General features: G+C 42.4%; 1 protein-coding gene across 2 annotated transcripts in view; it reads left to right on the top strand.

The window, feature by feature from the left end:
- aldh16a1 (aldehyde dehydrogenase 16 family, member A1) overlaps window positions 1–14,695 on the top strand; it is a 75,145-nt gene that overhangs the window by 1,034 nt on the left and 59,416 nt on the right. For both annotated transcript variants that reach the window (XR_009443032.1, XM_048521157.2), the window contains exon 2: window positions 13,475–13,577. Coding sequence is in view for 1 of the 2 variants with exons in the window: in XM_048521157.2 (XP_048377114.1) it covers window positions 13,475–13,577 (103 nt within the window). In the remaining variant the exon portion in view is untranslated. The remainder of the gene's footprint in view (window positions 1–13,474; window positions 13,578–14,695) is intronic.

Genomic DNA, 14,695 nt, shown 5'->3' with positions numbered 1-14,695 from the left:
CTCCATGTGAAGCAGCTTGGGGTGTTGACATTTCAGAACCTACATATCCTAACATACATACATTTCATGCTGTCAGGGAAGTATTCTGTGAGAATATCTTAAATTGACATAAGGAGCAATATAAGAAGATCATTGAAAATGCCTTTTTCTCAATTCATTTATTTGAAAAGAATGTGCTTGAAAGGATGGTAAAGGACTGGACTAGTTCATATTTACATCCATTAATTTTACTTTTCAGCGTTGCACTGTCTATAGCAGTTCAATTAATTTTGGATCAGTGTTCTTTCCCAGAATCAATCTGAACGAGACAGATCATAGAACACACCCTGTGTCGTGACTTATCAGCCCTTGGTTTTATAATTGGTTAATAAGTCACAAGATGAAGAGAGAACTGAGATCATTTGCTACACTAGCTGGTTAATTTGCATGCTCAGCAGAATTAAGATCATACTAGACTTGTACAAGTGTTTGAAAGTATTTCACTAGGAGGAAGTAATCAGTTTTGTTTGAGAGACTATTTGCTATGTATTTCCAGCTGGAACCCTAACCTGTTCAACGGACAGGAGGTTGTGAGTACATGAGGTAGACATGGTAGTGTGTTACAGTTCAGTCAGGGAATTTCAAGGTGTGTTTTTTATATACGTGAGTGCTTTGAACAGAGGGGATCGGACAGTTGGCTGGACAGTTGGTTTGCAACCCAGTGATGCTGAAAGTGTGGATTCATTTCATGTACCAGCTAAGGCTACCTTTGAAGGACTTTTCTTCGCAACTTCTCCCCTCATCTGAAATGTGCTGACCTTCAGATTGAATCAGCACTGGTCATCTTTCTGTAATGAGAGAGCAGCCCTGTGATCCTATAGGACTATGGTGACTATTGAGGCTGTTCTGCCATTCACTGGCTGATTGGATATCAACTTCACCTTCCAGCCTTTTATCCCTTGATTTCTTGATTTGATTAAATAAAACCTGTCTGTCTCAGCCTTGAATATACTTAATGGCCCAGCCTGTAGAGCATTCTGTGGTAAAGAATTCCATATGCTCAACATCCTCTGAGGGGAAAAAAAAATCCTCCTTGTCTCTGTTGTAAATGGGCAACTCCGTACTCATATTTATCTATTGTTTTCCTTCCCATATAGTCTAGGACCAATTTCTCCTCATCTAGTCTGTCAAACGTCCTAATAATCTTATGTTTCAATAAAGTGACCTCGTATTCTTCTAAACTCCAGACAGTTTGAACCCAGCTCTCACCATTTTTTAAAAAAAACCCTCCATACCTGGACTTAACCTAGTGAACCTTCTCTAGACTGTTTCTGATTCCAGGCTACCATTTCTTAGGTAAAAGGACAAAATGGTTCGGTGTTCCAAATGTGGCCTGACTATTGTAAGATTGTAATGCTCCATTTCCTATGAAATAAAGATCAACACTTCCCTATTACTTGCGTAACTTGATGCTAGTTTTGAGATTATTGCACAAAGTCCCCTAAATATCTCTATTCCAGCTTTCTGCGGTCCTTCCCTATTTAAGTAACCTTCACCACATGATACTGCATCGGTCCAGTTTTTGCCCTGTCTACCCTTTTAACCTGTCTTGAAGCCCCTGTAAACTGTCATGCTGATTACTTGCCTTCCCAGCAATGTACCACTGTGTGCAGTTTGCCTGTGACTGAGGTAGTAACCTTGAGATCACTGCCTTGGAGGTTTTACAGTTTTAGTTTAGCTCTTGACTTTGCGGAATATTTCAACAGAACCTTATTTCTCATCCTGTTGATTGTCTACATTAGTACAATGACGAATAAGCCTTTTTTCTCCCTCTCCAAGTTCCTGTCCAGCCTCTGATATCCTTGATCATGGCACCAGGCAGGTAACACACCATTGAGACTTATGTTCATATATTTAAAGACAATATCTACCCTAATTATGCTGCCCCTTACAGTTAATATATTCCAATTTGTCCTTCGCTTCCTGAACCATGGTGTCATGGTCAGTTCACTGATCATCCACTTCTGTCCATTCAGTTCGCAAGAACCTCAACTGTTGGAATATTACAGTGACAAAAGCTCCTCACGAGCTGCCTCTTGTGTTCTTACATATGCACTTCATCTACAATCACACCCTCCTGTCCGTGATTACAGGCAAAGTTTGAAATGCCTAATCTAAGTGTTGTGACTGTGACTGTCTCTTGGAGCAAAATGTCAAGGTAATTTTCCTCCCCCCGATGGGTGCGATGCTCACAGGTGGGACTCCAGCTCCTCAACTCGGATCAAAAGTAGCTGGAGCTGCAAACCCTTGGCCAATCTGGATCTCCTTGATGTCCAGCAGTTCCCACGTGCTGCAGTTGCAGCACATCACCTGACCTGCCATCTCAATCGTTTTATTTGTTATTAATTGCATCACACTAGCATCCTTGCTCTTTATGGCTGAAGAATTTCCACACTTAACATTTTAGTGTAGTGTTTTCCATTTTTAATGCACTGGTCTCAATCTTTTATGTAACAAGTTTTGTTTTAAGATAAAGAAGAAAAGATTATTAGACTACTAAACACAAATTAAATACTTCTTACTTTTAAAGACTAGAAATACTCAGCAATCAGCTGCTTTGTTTAGGCAAAAGCAAGCAAGCATTTCTTTCTTTTGTCCAGTTTTTTTCTTGAGATGCTAAACTCCAGAATTCTATGATAAGTCACAGTAAGTTGCCTATTTATATATGCACCCAGCACAAAAGGCATATGAGCAAGTTAATGAAGATCCCATTCCAGCCACTTCTTAATTAGGCTGCCTTTCGCATACCCCTTGAAAATAAACCTCCTCAAAGCTCTCAATCATAAAATGCTAAACAGCAGATTTCACTTTATGCCAACTACAAATTACAATCAAACATAGGCTAAATTAGGCTTGCACAAATGAAAAATTTAGATACTTTCTCACTCAGCAAATACTCACATGCAGTCCAAGGTGCTGTAATCATGTCTACTGATGGAAAAGAGTAGAACTTTCATTCCATTTCCTGGCAGACTAAAAATCTCTTTCTCGTTATTGATGTGCATTGGAAGGATTTGCAGGATTGATATTCAACCGGTTTCACCATATAATGAACTCCCCTTTCCTGGGGTGGCACTCAAATGCTGAGCTTCTACTTCAGAGGCAGGGATGCTAGCCACCATGCCACAAGAATGCCAAATGAGATCTATACATGAAGAGTGAAATAAACATGGCTTTCTCTACTGATTGTAATTATTCATAACGCTCAGTTTGGTTTCTACCAGGGCCTCCTGGCTTCTGATCTTATTACAGTACAGACCAAAGAATTGAATTTCAGAAGTGATGAGATGGTGACAGCCCTTGACATCAAGGCAACATTTGACTGTGTATAGATCAAGGAGTCCAAGCAAAACTAGAGCCAGTGAAAATTATGTGAAAAGCTGTCTGCTGGCAATAGTCATAGCTGGCCCAAAGGAAGATGGTTGTGGTTGTTGAAGGTCAATCATCACCGTTCCATCACTTCTCTGCAGGAGTACCTTGGTGTAGTGCCTTAGCCCCAAGCATCTTTAACCACTTCACCAAACATCTTCCCTCACTCTCATAAAGTCAGAAAATGGGGATGTTCCATGGAGTTTGAACTGAATACATTTGGATACTAAAGCAGAAATAATGGGAACTGCAGATGCTGGAGAATCCGAGATAACAAAGTGTAGAGCTGGGTGAACACAGCAGGCCAAGCAGCGACTTAGGAGCACAAAAGCTGACGTTTCAGGCCGAGACCCTTCGTCAGAAAAGGGGGAGGGGGAGAGGGTTCTGAAATAAATAGGGAGAGAAGGGAAGGCGTGTTGAAGATGGATAGAGTAGAAGGTAGGTGGAGAGGAGACAGACAAGTTAAAGGGGCAGGACTGGGACCTGTAGAGGTGAGTGTAGGTGGGTCACCCACGCCCTCCACCTCCTCCAGAACTTCCAATTCTCCGGTCCCCAACACCTCATTTTACCATGGACGCCCAGTCCACATACACCTGCATTCCCCATGCAGATGTCCTAAAGGCCTTCCGCTTCTTCCCGTCCCGCAAGCCTGACCAGTCCCCCTCCACTGACACCCTTATCCGCCTAGCCGAACTCGTCCTCACCCTCAACAACTTCTCTTTTGATTCCACCCACATCCTACAGACAAAGGAGGTGGCCATGGGTACCCGCATGGTCGCAAGCTATGCCTGCCTCTTTGTAGGTTACGTGGAACAATCCCTCTTCCATACCTACACAGGCCCTAACCCCACGTCTTCCTCCGTTACATTGATGATTGTATTGGCGCTGCCTCGTGCTCCCATGAGGAGCTCGAATGGTTCATCCACTTCACCAACACCTTCCACCCCACCCAAAAGTTCACCTGGACTATCTCCAACACATCCTGCAACTCCTTGGACCTATCTGTCTCCATCTCGGGCAACCACCTAGAAACCAATATCCATTTCAAGCTCACCAACTCCCACAGCTACCTGGAATACACCTCCTCCCACCCACCTTGCTGCAAAAATTCCATCCTCTATTCCCAATTCCTTCGCCTCCGCCGCATCTGCTCCCAGGATGAGACATTTCATTCCCGTACATCTGATATGTCCTCTTTCTTCAAGAACCACAACTTCCCCCTTGCAGTGGTCAAGAATGCCTTTGACTGTGTCTCCCACATTTCTCGCAACTCATCCCTCACACCCTGTCCCCGCAATAACTGCCAAAAGAGAATCCCCCTGTCCTCTCATACTACCCCACTGACTTCCAGATCCAACGCATCATTCTCCAACACTTCTGCCATCCACAATCCGATCCCACCACCAAAGACATTTTTCCATCCCCAACCTTGTCTGCTTTCTGGAGAGACCACTCTCTCCATGACTCCCTTGTCCTCTCCACACTCCCCTCTAACCCCACTACACCTGGCACTTTCCCCTGCAATTGCAGGAAGTGCTACACTTGCCCCCACACCTCCTCCATCATCCCCATCCCAGGCCCCAAGAATACTTTCCACATCAGTTGTTCACCTGCACATCTGCCAATGTGGTATACTGCATCTGCTGTACCCGTTGTGGCCCCCTCTACATTGGGGAAATTAAGCGGAGGCTTGTGGACCGCTTTGCAGAACACCTACACTCGGTCCGCGGTAAACATCTGCACCTCCCAGTCATGAACCATATCAACTCCCCCTCCCATTCCTCAGATGACGTGTCCATCCTGGGCCTCCTATAGTGCCACAACGATGCCACCCGAAGGTTGTAGGAACAGCAACTCATATTCCGCTTGGGAACCCTGCAGTCCAATGGCATCAATGTGGACTTCACAAGCTTCAAAATCTCCCCTTCCCCCCACTGCATCCCAAAACCAGCCCAGCTCATCCCCACCTCCCCAACCTGTTCCTCCTCTCACCAATCCCCTCCTCCGACCTCAAGCTGCACCTCCATTTCCTACCTACTAACCTCATCCCGCCCCCTTGACCTGTCCGTCCGCCCCAGCCTGACCTATCCCCTCCCTACCCACCTACACTCACCTCTACAGACCCCGTCCCAGTCCCTTTAACTTGTCTGTCTCCTCTCCACCTATCTTCTTTATCCGTCTTCGATCCGCGTCCCCCTGTCCCTATTTATTTCAGAACCCTCTCCCCATCCCCCTCTCTGAAGGGTCTAGGCCCAAAATGTCAGCTTTTGTGCTCCTATGATGCTGCTTGGCCTGCTGTGTTCATCCAGTTCCACACGTTATCTTGGATACTAAAACAGTCAGTTTCTTGTGCGACAATACCTCCATCAATGCAGGCTAAGGATAAAAATTGGCAAGAAAGATTCATTCTCCACATTTGCCATGCAAATACCATCTTGGACAAGAGAATCTGATATCTTATGGCATTAGCATTTCTGAATATCCCATTATCAATATTCTGACCAGTGATATAAATACATTGGCTACAAAAACAGGTCAACCTCTGGGAATTCTACAATGTGTAACTCATCTCCTGACTCTCCAAGACATGTCTCCTACCTGTAAGTTTCAAGTCAGAAGTACGATAGAATATTCCCCACTTGCCTGGATAAATGCAGCAACAACAGTCAAGATTTTTAACATCACCTAAGACAAAGTATCCTGCTTGATTGGCACACTGTTTGCTGCTTTCAACATTCACTCCCTTCACTGCCAGTGCACAATGGCAGCAATGTACACATTTGCAAGATGCATTGCCATAGCTTACCAAGGCTCCTTCAATTGCACCTTCTGTAAGATGTTGTACTATAGGTCTCTTTTCCAACCTACTCAAGTGCTCTATATTTACTAATACTGTATTCTCATTCATTCCTAACACTCTTACTAACCACTCACCAGCGCAATGTGCTTACTATACTGCATTTTATTCATTCGTTCATAAAACTGCAGTCTTGTAGTACATTTTACTATTACCATATAGACTAAATTAAAACATCCCTTCCAACCCATTACTATTTCTTTGCCAGATCAGAAATTGCACAACACCATGTTATAGTCCAACAGGTTTATTTGAAAACGCAAGCTTTCGGAGCCTCACTCCTTGTCCAGGTGTTAGTATTTCACCTGTTTCTCTCTCAAACGCTATCCCTGAATAAGTACTAATATTGTAAGCTATTCAGAACAATGCCATTCCCATTGTAATGTCTCCATGACTCACCCAAAACTGTGGGAAGATTATAATATTAACCAGCCCCTTATCAACTGTCTCTCGGGACTTGAGTAGGTTGCAGAACGTCAAACAAGTTTCCACCACTAGCCTGTACCTGTTAAGTACATATTGAAAAGGGCCTCTGTCCCCTTTTAAGGAAGTTACTATCAACACAGCACTTCTGTGAAACTGCGTGAATGAATGAATGAATGAATGCGTAAGAATTGTCAAAACTGGCAATAGCAAATAAAATCTCATGACCGAGCTGCAGTAATCTGTTTGATACCCTCTTTACTTTAAGTACTTGTGTGGCTTCTAACTTATTTAGATCGTATTGGTTTAATATTTTTACTGACATTTACTAACTTGAAAGGACTAACACCTCTTAATTAGGCAAGCAGACCGGACAGACACTCTAACTCCATCAGGAGTAACTGCCTGTACTTAGCAAACATTTAAACCATCTCCTGCTTCCCCAGGATAGATGTCACACAAACTTTTGTGTACAATAGATATAGTTATGTAACACCATGGTGCTAAAATTTTAGTGTATGTTAGAACTGCGTATGAAGATGCTGCCGTAAGTACTGTACTTCAGGTTCCATCGCTGCCTCGAATTATGCTACTTTGGATGCTCAACATAGAGGCTGTTTTTGCCACTCACCTGTTTCAGTCATGATTTAAAACACAATCCCACACTTACAAACCTGTAACCAGTACGGCCATGTACTGCCTAGAATGACAATGTCAGCTGATGTAGAGGAGCACCACCACTTGCAGGTTCCACTTCAAGTCATGTACCATTCTGATTTGGAATTATGTTGCTGTTTCTTCACCTTGCAGCGTCAGAAACCTGAAACTTCCTTCCTAACAGGACAGTGGATGCCCCTACCCCTCAGACTAAGAAGACAGCTGACTACCACTTTTCCAAGGCTATTAGGAATGAGCAATAAACACAAGCCATGACGTTCTCATCTTGTAAACAAATAAAATTGCATTTAGTTTCTTTTGTGTGCAGTGATTTAAAGCTAAGTCTGTACACTGTATATTTATCTGTTTATGCAAAAGAACATAGTAGACCTATTGACTTACTTTGCTGATCAATAATATCATGGCTGTTCAATGCCTTTTCCCACAATATCCCATGTCCCTTTACATCATTGGTATTTAGATTAGATTCCCTACAGTGTGGAAACAGGCCCCTCGGCCCAACAAGTCCACACCGCCCTTTGGAGCATCCCACCCAGATCCATCCCCCTATAACCCACACACCCCTGAACACTACGGGAAATTTAGCATGGCCAATCCACCTAGGCTGCACATCTTTGGACTGTGGGAGGAAACCGGAGCACCTGGAGGAAACGCATGCAGACACTGGGAGAATGTGCAAACTCTGCGCGGACAGTTGCTTGAGGCTGGAATTGAACCCGGGTCTCTGGTGCTGTGAGGCTGTAGTGCTAACCACTTTGGAATCTGTCAATCTCTGCTTTACACCTACTCAGTGGCTGAGCTTCCACAAATCTTTTATTATCAATTGTATCTATTGTATCTTTATTTTTGTACCTTTCGACTTTTGTATCTATTATTATGATTCAGTTATGGTTTCGTGACAGTGGTTAACATGTAGAATTAATGTTTCTGTTGTTTTGAGTAAGATACAAAATAGCTGTTCAGCCCTGTTATCATTGTGTGTCATGATACAAGGCATCCAGCTCCACCTGCCATTTCAGCTTGTTGTGCCAATTACAGCTAGCAGATTTACTCCCCGTGTCCCCTGATAATTCACTGGTTAAATGCATTCAGCAGAAATGTCAGGCTTGCCTCTTGACACACCTGTTGAAAAACTCAGCGAGCAGCACCACCCGAGGAGAATATAATGGTATCAGTTTTAGTTGAATAGAAGGAAGTAATTCTTATCATCCAATTTTGCAAAGCTCAGAACCATAGAATTAACCGTTTTTTTTAAAAAAAGCAACGTTTGTCTTTTCTGCTTGGGCTGGTTCTTTAAGAGCTATCCAAGATCTGTCCTTCAACCTATTTCACAACTCTACCAGTTAGTCCTTTTCAAAGGCATGCAGTTTATTTTGAAAGTTCCTAATGAGTTTGATTCCATCACTCACTCGTTAAGATGGTACATTTTGGATCTTTACCTCCCTTTGTGTGAAAATAATAATCCTCATTTCCCCTCTTGTTCACTTGCTAATTATTTTAGACTTGGTCTAGTGCTCCTAAGAACCTGGGTTCAAGTCCCACCCGCTCCAGAGGCATGTAATAATATCTGTAAACAGGTTAATTGGAAAATACCTGTGACTTTTGGTTGCTGACTGTACTTTCTCTTATCAAAGACACTGACAGTTTCAAACAAGATATCTTCCCTCAATGTTCTCTGTTCTAAGGAGACCATTTATAGATTCTCAATTTTTCTACTTCAACTCATGACCTTGCTGGGAGTTCAGCATTGGCACCAGTTCTCCTACAGTGTTCGCTTTGTAGATTGTAAAAAAAAAATGTTGGCGTAGTCCATTTTTCCTTGCATTAGCTTTCCACCCCTAAAGGACATAAGTGACCAAGCTGTAAGTTAAAAAGAATTGGAACTGATTAGCACTGACCCACTGAGCTTTTTATAGCTCCAGACCTGACTGTTAACTTCTGACTGCCTTCCAATCTTACACAGTTCACACACCTAGGTCATTCAAACTCCCTTATCTGTATTCTCACTTGTACCAAGTCCTGTTAGTGGCTCAGTGTCAAACCTTGTTTGTTAACACTCTTGTAAGGTATCTTGAAAGTTTTTTTGTTGTTCAAAAGATGCCACAAGAATACAAAATGTTATTGCATGATACTCTAGTTTCTGTCTTCTGCTGAGTTGCTGCCAGAACCATGTGGCTGATTGTTATGTTTTTGGCTAAATTGAATTTTAGATGTTTGCAACAATTTCACATCTGCAACTTTTACTTATGCACTTTACCTTACCTTTTCAAGTTTGGACCTGCAAATATTGTCAATTTTCCACTGATCTGACGGTTTCAACTTTCTTAGCCCCAGTAGTTAGTTATAGTTTAAAGGAAGACTATCGTCCGAAAAGCTTTGTTCCTTGAGGTCTATAAAGGAATGAATGACTTTTAAAAAATCAGTTTTTATTAATACATTCTTGGGAAGAGGGCATTGCTGACAAGGTTAGCATTTATTATCTATCCCAGAGGCCTGTTAAGAGTTAACCATGTTGCTGTGCATCTGGAGTCACATGTAGTGGCACACAGGCTCAGTGGTTCAGTGATTAGCGCTGCTGCCTCATAGCGCTGGGGACCCAGGCTCAATTCCAGCCTCGGGTGACTGTCTGTGTGGCGTTTGCACATTCTCCCCATGTCTGCGTGGGCTTCCTCTGGGTGCTCCAGTTTCTTCCCGCAGTCCAAAGATGTGCAGGTTAGGTGGATTGGCCGTGCTAAATTACCCATAGTATCTAGGGTAGGGGGTGGGATTCTCTTTGGAGGATCGGTGTGGACTTGATAGGCAAAATGGCTTGCTTCCACACTGTAGGGATTCTATATTCCATGTTCTATGTTTTAGTCCAGACTGGATAAGGAAGGCAGTTAGTGAATCAGATTGTCACTCGTTGGGAAAACAATGAATTTGTAGTCATCATTAGACTCTTAACACCAGAGTTTTATTGAATTCAAATTCCACCATTGGCCATGGTGGGATTTGAATTGGGTCCAAGTGTATTTTGTGAACAGTGTGAAGTTTTGATGAGTTGTCAGAGTGATTGCTCCAGACAATGCATTTTTATCTGTGAAAAAATCTTCCTTTTTATAGTACTAAGGAAGATAAGTTGACTACTGGACTCATTCTCAGCCAGAACTATTGTGATGAAGGAGTCTAAAATTAACAGCAGGCTATTTAATATTTGTGAGATGTCACATTCCTTTGTGGTAGTGATGTATTACAGCTGACTTGGTGAGTTACTGTGGCAACCTAAATATCTTTCCATGTTCTGGTCTGGTGCTATGAATAGTAATGTTAGTGGCTCCAATAATCTTTCTGTCACGTGGCTGATCAGGAATCCCAACCACTGCTGTGTGTTGCAGAGAATTGCAGGCTGAATCTCAAACTATTTGGTTGCATTATAAATGCACCTTCCATGGCCATTCGACCCTGGGATGCAATTTGAACTCTGGGCTTGCAGCCTTGATGCAGTGATGCAACTCATTGCTGGACAAGGACTCCAGATCATCTTGCATCTCAGGATAAGTTTGTGCACTGAGATCCCCGTCTGCAGTGGCTTGCCTTGAAAGGTCTATTGGCAACTCTTAGAATTTTTTTTAAAACTGGTGAAGACTTGGGCAGCTACAAGTTGATTTTTGTGTTAACTGCAGGGTGTGATTCTGATCTGATCAACGTAGGACTGATCACGCCAAGTCTCTGGAAGTCACTCATTCATTAATTTGAGATCCTGTGACCAGTTAGAGCACCTTATTGGGCAAAGATAAAAATGATATGTTAGCTTTTATTTTTCCCTCCATTTCAGCTCCAAGTCTAAGTGCAGGGTTTTGGGTTTTGAGGGGATAAGTAGTGGACACAATGTGTGGGACACAGTCACTTTCAGTGACTGGGAGGAGTATGCAGTTGGCCTCTGAAGGAGTTTTTTTTGAAAGAAATCATGGGCTGTGGAGTTCACTGACAAGGTTAGCATTTATTGCCCATCACCCCTGCTGGAATTTGCCTTTATTTGGAGAGAGATGCACTAGCTTTTTTTTTGTTTTGGAAAAGTTCATCCCAAACAGCTCCATGATGCAGAATTCTGTGCTCTATGCGCTGTTCCCTAGGGCATGCACACTGAGACAAACATGAACTGTTCCTGGAGGGAACCATCAGATCAGTGAAAGATGCTCTTTGGTCTGCCTGAAACTTGTTGGTCTTCCAGTTGAAAGAGTTGACCCCGATTGATTGTTGCAGGCTGGCATGTTCCAAGGCCCATGACGGTGTGTTGAGGAACACTAAGTTTGGGGCAGCTGCTACCAAGGCATGGCAGGGAAAGACCACTGTTTAAGGTCTTATTGCCAAAGCACAACGGGTTCATTCAGTTATTGGACCCTCCGATGCCTCAGATGCACTTAAATAGTTCCTGGTATGTAGCATAATTAAGAAATGTGTTTAGATTACTTTAACTTTCGAGAAAGTCAGGCCCCAGTGTTTGTTTGCTTCCCTTTACGCAAAAACTGAGTAGAAATGAACTGCTTTACTAAATGTGTTTGTACGTAAAGGTTGCCTTTTTATATGACTAATGTGTATTTTTGCAAAAAATGCTTGTTGCCCATCACTAATTGTCCTTGAAGTGAGAATAGTTAAGAGTCGGCTATGTTACATGTTGGCTAGATCATGTAGGGTGGCAGGCTTCCTTCTCTAAAGGACAACAGTAAACCAGATGTATTTAATAAAAAACCCAATACAGTGATAATTTCAGTCATCATTTCCTGAAATTAGCTTTTAATTCCAGGTTTATTAATTGAATTTCAATTCCATTAAGTCCCATGGTGGTATTTGAACCCATGTTTCCATTTAATTTAAAATTTTCTGATCTTAGTTGGTTCCCCGAGTGCATGGGTTTTTGTGCCTCACCACCCCTCGAATTTGCCTCCGTGTGGGATGGGAAACCTATTGGAGGAGTCAGTTTTGTGCTTTAATGTAACGATCCTAAATCTTGTTCCTGGTTTGTAGAGCTTTAGTGTTGGATTCCTAAGTCACTCATAATCTGCAGTATTGCACCATGCTTTTGGATAAAATAGTAAAGCATGACTCCAGACAGCCCCTGTATTGGATGCGTAAGATCCCATGCCTATCACTAATGCCCAGATCAATATTCACATTTTATATATTTAAATAATGTTATATATTCAAGACTGAGTTGAGCAAATTGTTGATCTATTGGGGAGTTGAGTTTTATGAGAAACAGTCAGGAACGTGGAAGTAAGGCCGTAATCATAGATTATGGTCTTAAGTGGCAGAGCAGGTTTAGGGGGCTGAACAGCTGTCTCCAGCCTCCCCTTTTCTTATGTTCCTGTTCTCCAGTTGACATCACAGAAAAGAGATTGTTTAGCAATCTGCATTTGTGGGAGCTAACTGTAGAAAATTGACTGCTGTTTCTTTGCTTACTTAGTTGTAAAGAGCTTTGCGACATCAATGTTGTGAAAGGTGCTATATAAATGCAAATCTCCTCTTATTCCTATCTCTGCCCCAATAATTAAGTGTACCTCAGTTCATCTAATTGCCCAGTGTGCAAAGGCAACGTTCTGATGTGGCTTTGAGAATGGAGGCAATTACGGCATGAATCTAGACCACTGATTAGCGCTGAGTTAATGATTTCCCAGTGAAGTAAAGCGTCAAATAAAAGTAGCCTTTAGCCATAAGGAGGCAAATCTCAACTTGCTTTCCACCTCTGTATCATCATTTGGTGTTTCTTGTTTGCAAGTTGGGCCATGCTTGAATCTGTTTGTTCCTTTGTCAAGGACAGCTGCAGGCTCTGAAAGTACAGAGGGTCTAGAGGGGATTTTGAAGAATTTGTTTCACCTGGAGCTTGGTGTGTGTCTGGAAGAGTGGTAGAGGCGGGAACCATTACAACATTTAAGAACTATATAGATGAGCACTTGAAACACCGTAGCATGTGAGGCTGTGGGCCAAATATTAGGAAATGAACATGATGGGCCAAAGAGCTGCTTTTTGTTGTAAAACTGCATTTGAAGTGTTGGTGTCTAAAGGCCAGGTGAGTAGCTCAATGGTCGGAAGGAATTTTTTAAAAATTTAAATCCAGTTTCTTTGCATCAGGCTTGGTTGGATTACCACAAACAATGTTTTGGCCATTTCATTGGAGGCAAATGGGTGAAGCCTGAAAACCGCAAGTTCACCACATCTAAAAATCCTGCTACAGGTAAGAAGCACTTTGCTTCTCCAAATAGAAACATAGTACAACTTCTCATCTGCATCTTTATCTTCCCTTGTCATTGGAGATTATGAAAACATTCAGTCTTATTTGCTGTCCTCCCTTTCATTAACCAGTTCCTACCTTTTTTAAAAAATTTCTTCAAGGGGATGTAGCTGGAAAGACCAGCGTTTGTTATCCATCTTTAAAGTTGCCTTTGAACTGAATGGATTGTGAGACCATTTGAGGGCAACCACAAGACAGCCTCATCACTGTAACTATCTGAAATCGCATGTAGGGCAGACCAAGTAAAGGTGGCAGATTACATGAGTGAACCAGTTTGGGTTTCACAACAATCTGTGATCGGTTGATAGTCACCATTACTGAGACTAAATTCATTACCAGATTTATTTAATTGAGCTTAAATTGCATCAGCTGCTGTGGTGGAGTTTGTACCTGAATCCTCTGATTGTAAACCTGGGCTTACCTCTAGATTGCTAGTCCAGTACAAACCACTATAAGACAACTCCCTTGCCTTAAGCAGGCAAATAAGGTGATGGTACAGTAAGGTTTCACTCGGTGATGCATGACTGGATTTTTTTCGCCACTCAACACTTTTTTTTTGTGTTAATAAGATGTAGAACTGGATGAACGCAACAGCCCAAGCAGCATCAGAGGAGCAGGAAAGCTGACGTTTCGGGCCTAGACCCTTTCCTGCACCTCTGCTGCTTGCCCTGCTGTGTTCATCCAGCTCTACGTCTTGTTATCTCAGATTCTCCAGCATCTGCAGTTCCTACTACCTCTGAAATGTTTTCTTTTGTTCCTGGAATTTAAAGCCTCCAGACCTTGTGCATAACTCCTGCTTCAATATGTGCAGTTGATGAACAAAGCAATTCATTCCTATTTGGCATTGTTCCACTCAAATGTGCTTTTGCATTCATTTCTATCAGCACATGAAACACGATGGACGGGTAAACCGCTGTACCAGCTCCCTTACTTGGATAGTTGATGGAATCCTGTCTGATACTGTACAGCCAGTTTGAGAATTATAGAATCAGCTTCAATACAAATTTTAAGCAACCTATGGTAGTTTTGCTGAGATTATAATAGACAGAATGGAGTGCAGT

Source organism: Stegostoma tigrinum, chromosome 38 (genome assembly GCF_030684315.1).
Source record: "Stegostoma tigrinum isolate sSteTig4 chromosome 38, sSteTig4.hap1, whole genome shotgun sequence".
Taxonomy (NCBI): Eukaryota; Metazoa; Chordata; class Chondrichthyes; order Orectolobiformes; family Stegostomatidae; genus Stegostoma; species Stegostoma tigrinum.
This window is presented reverse-complemented; position numbering and strand designations above follow the sequence as displayed.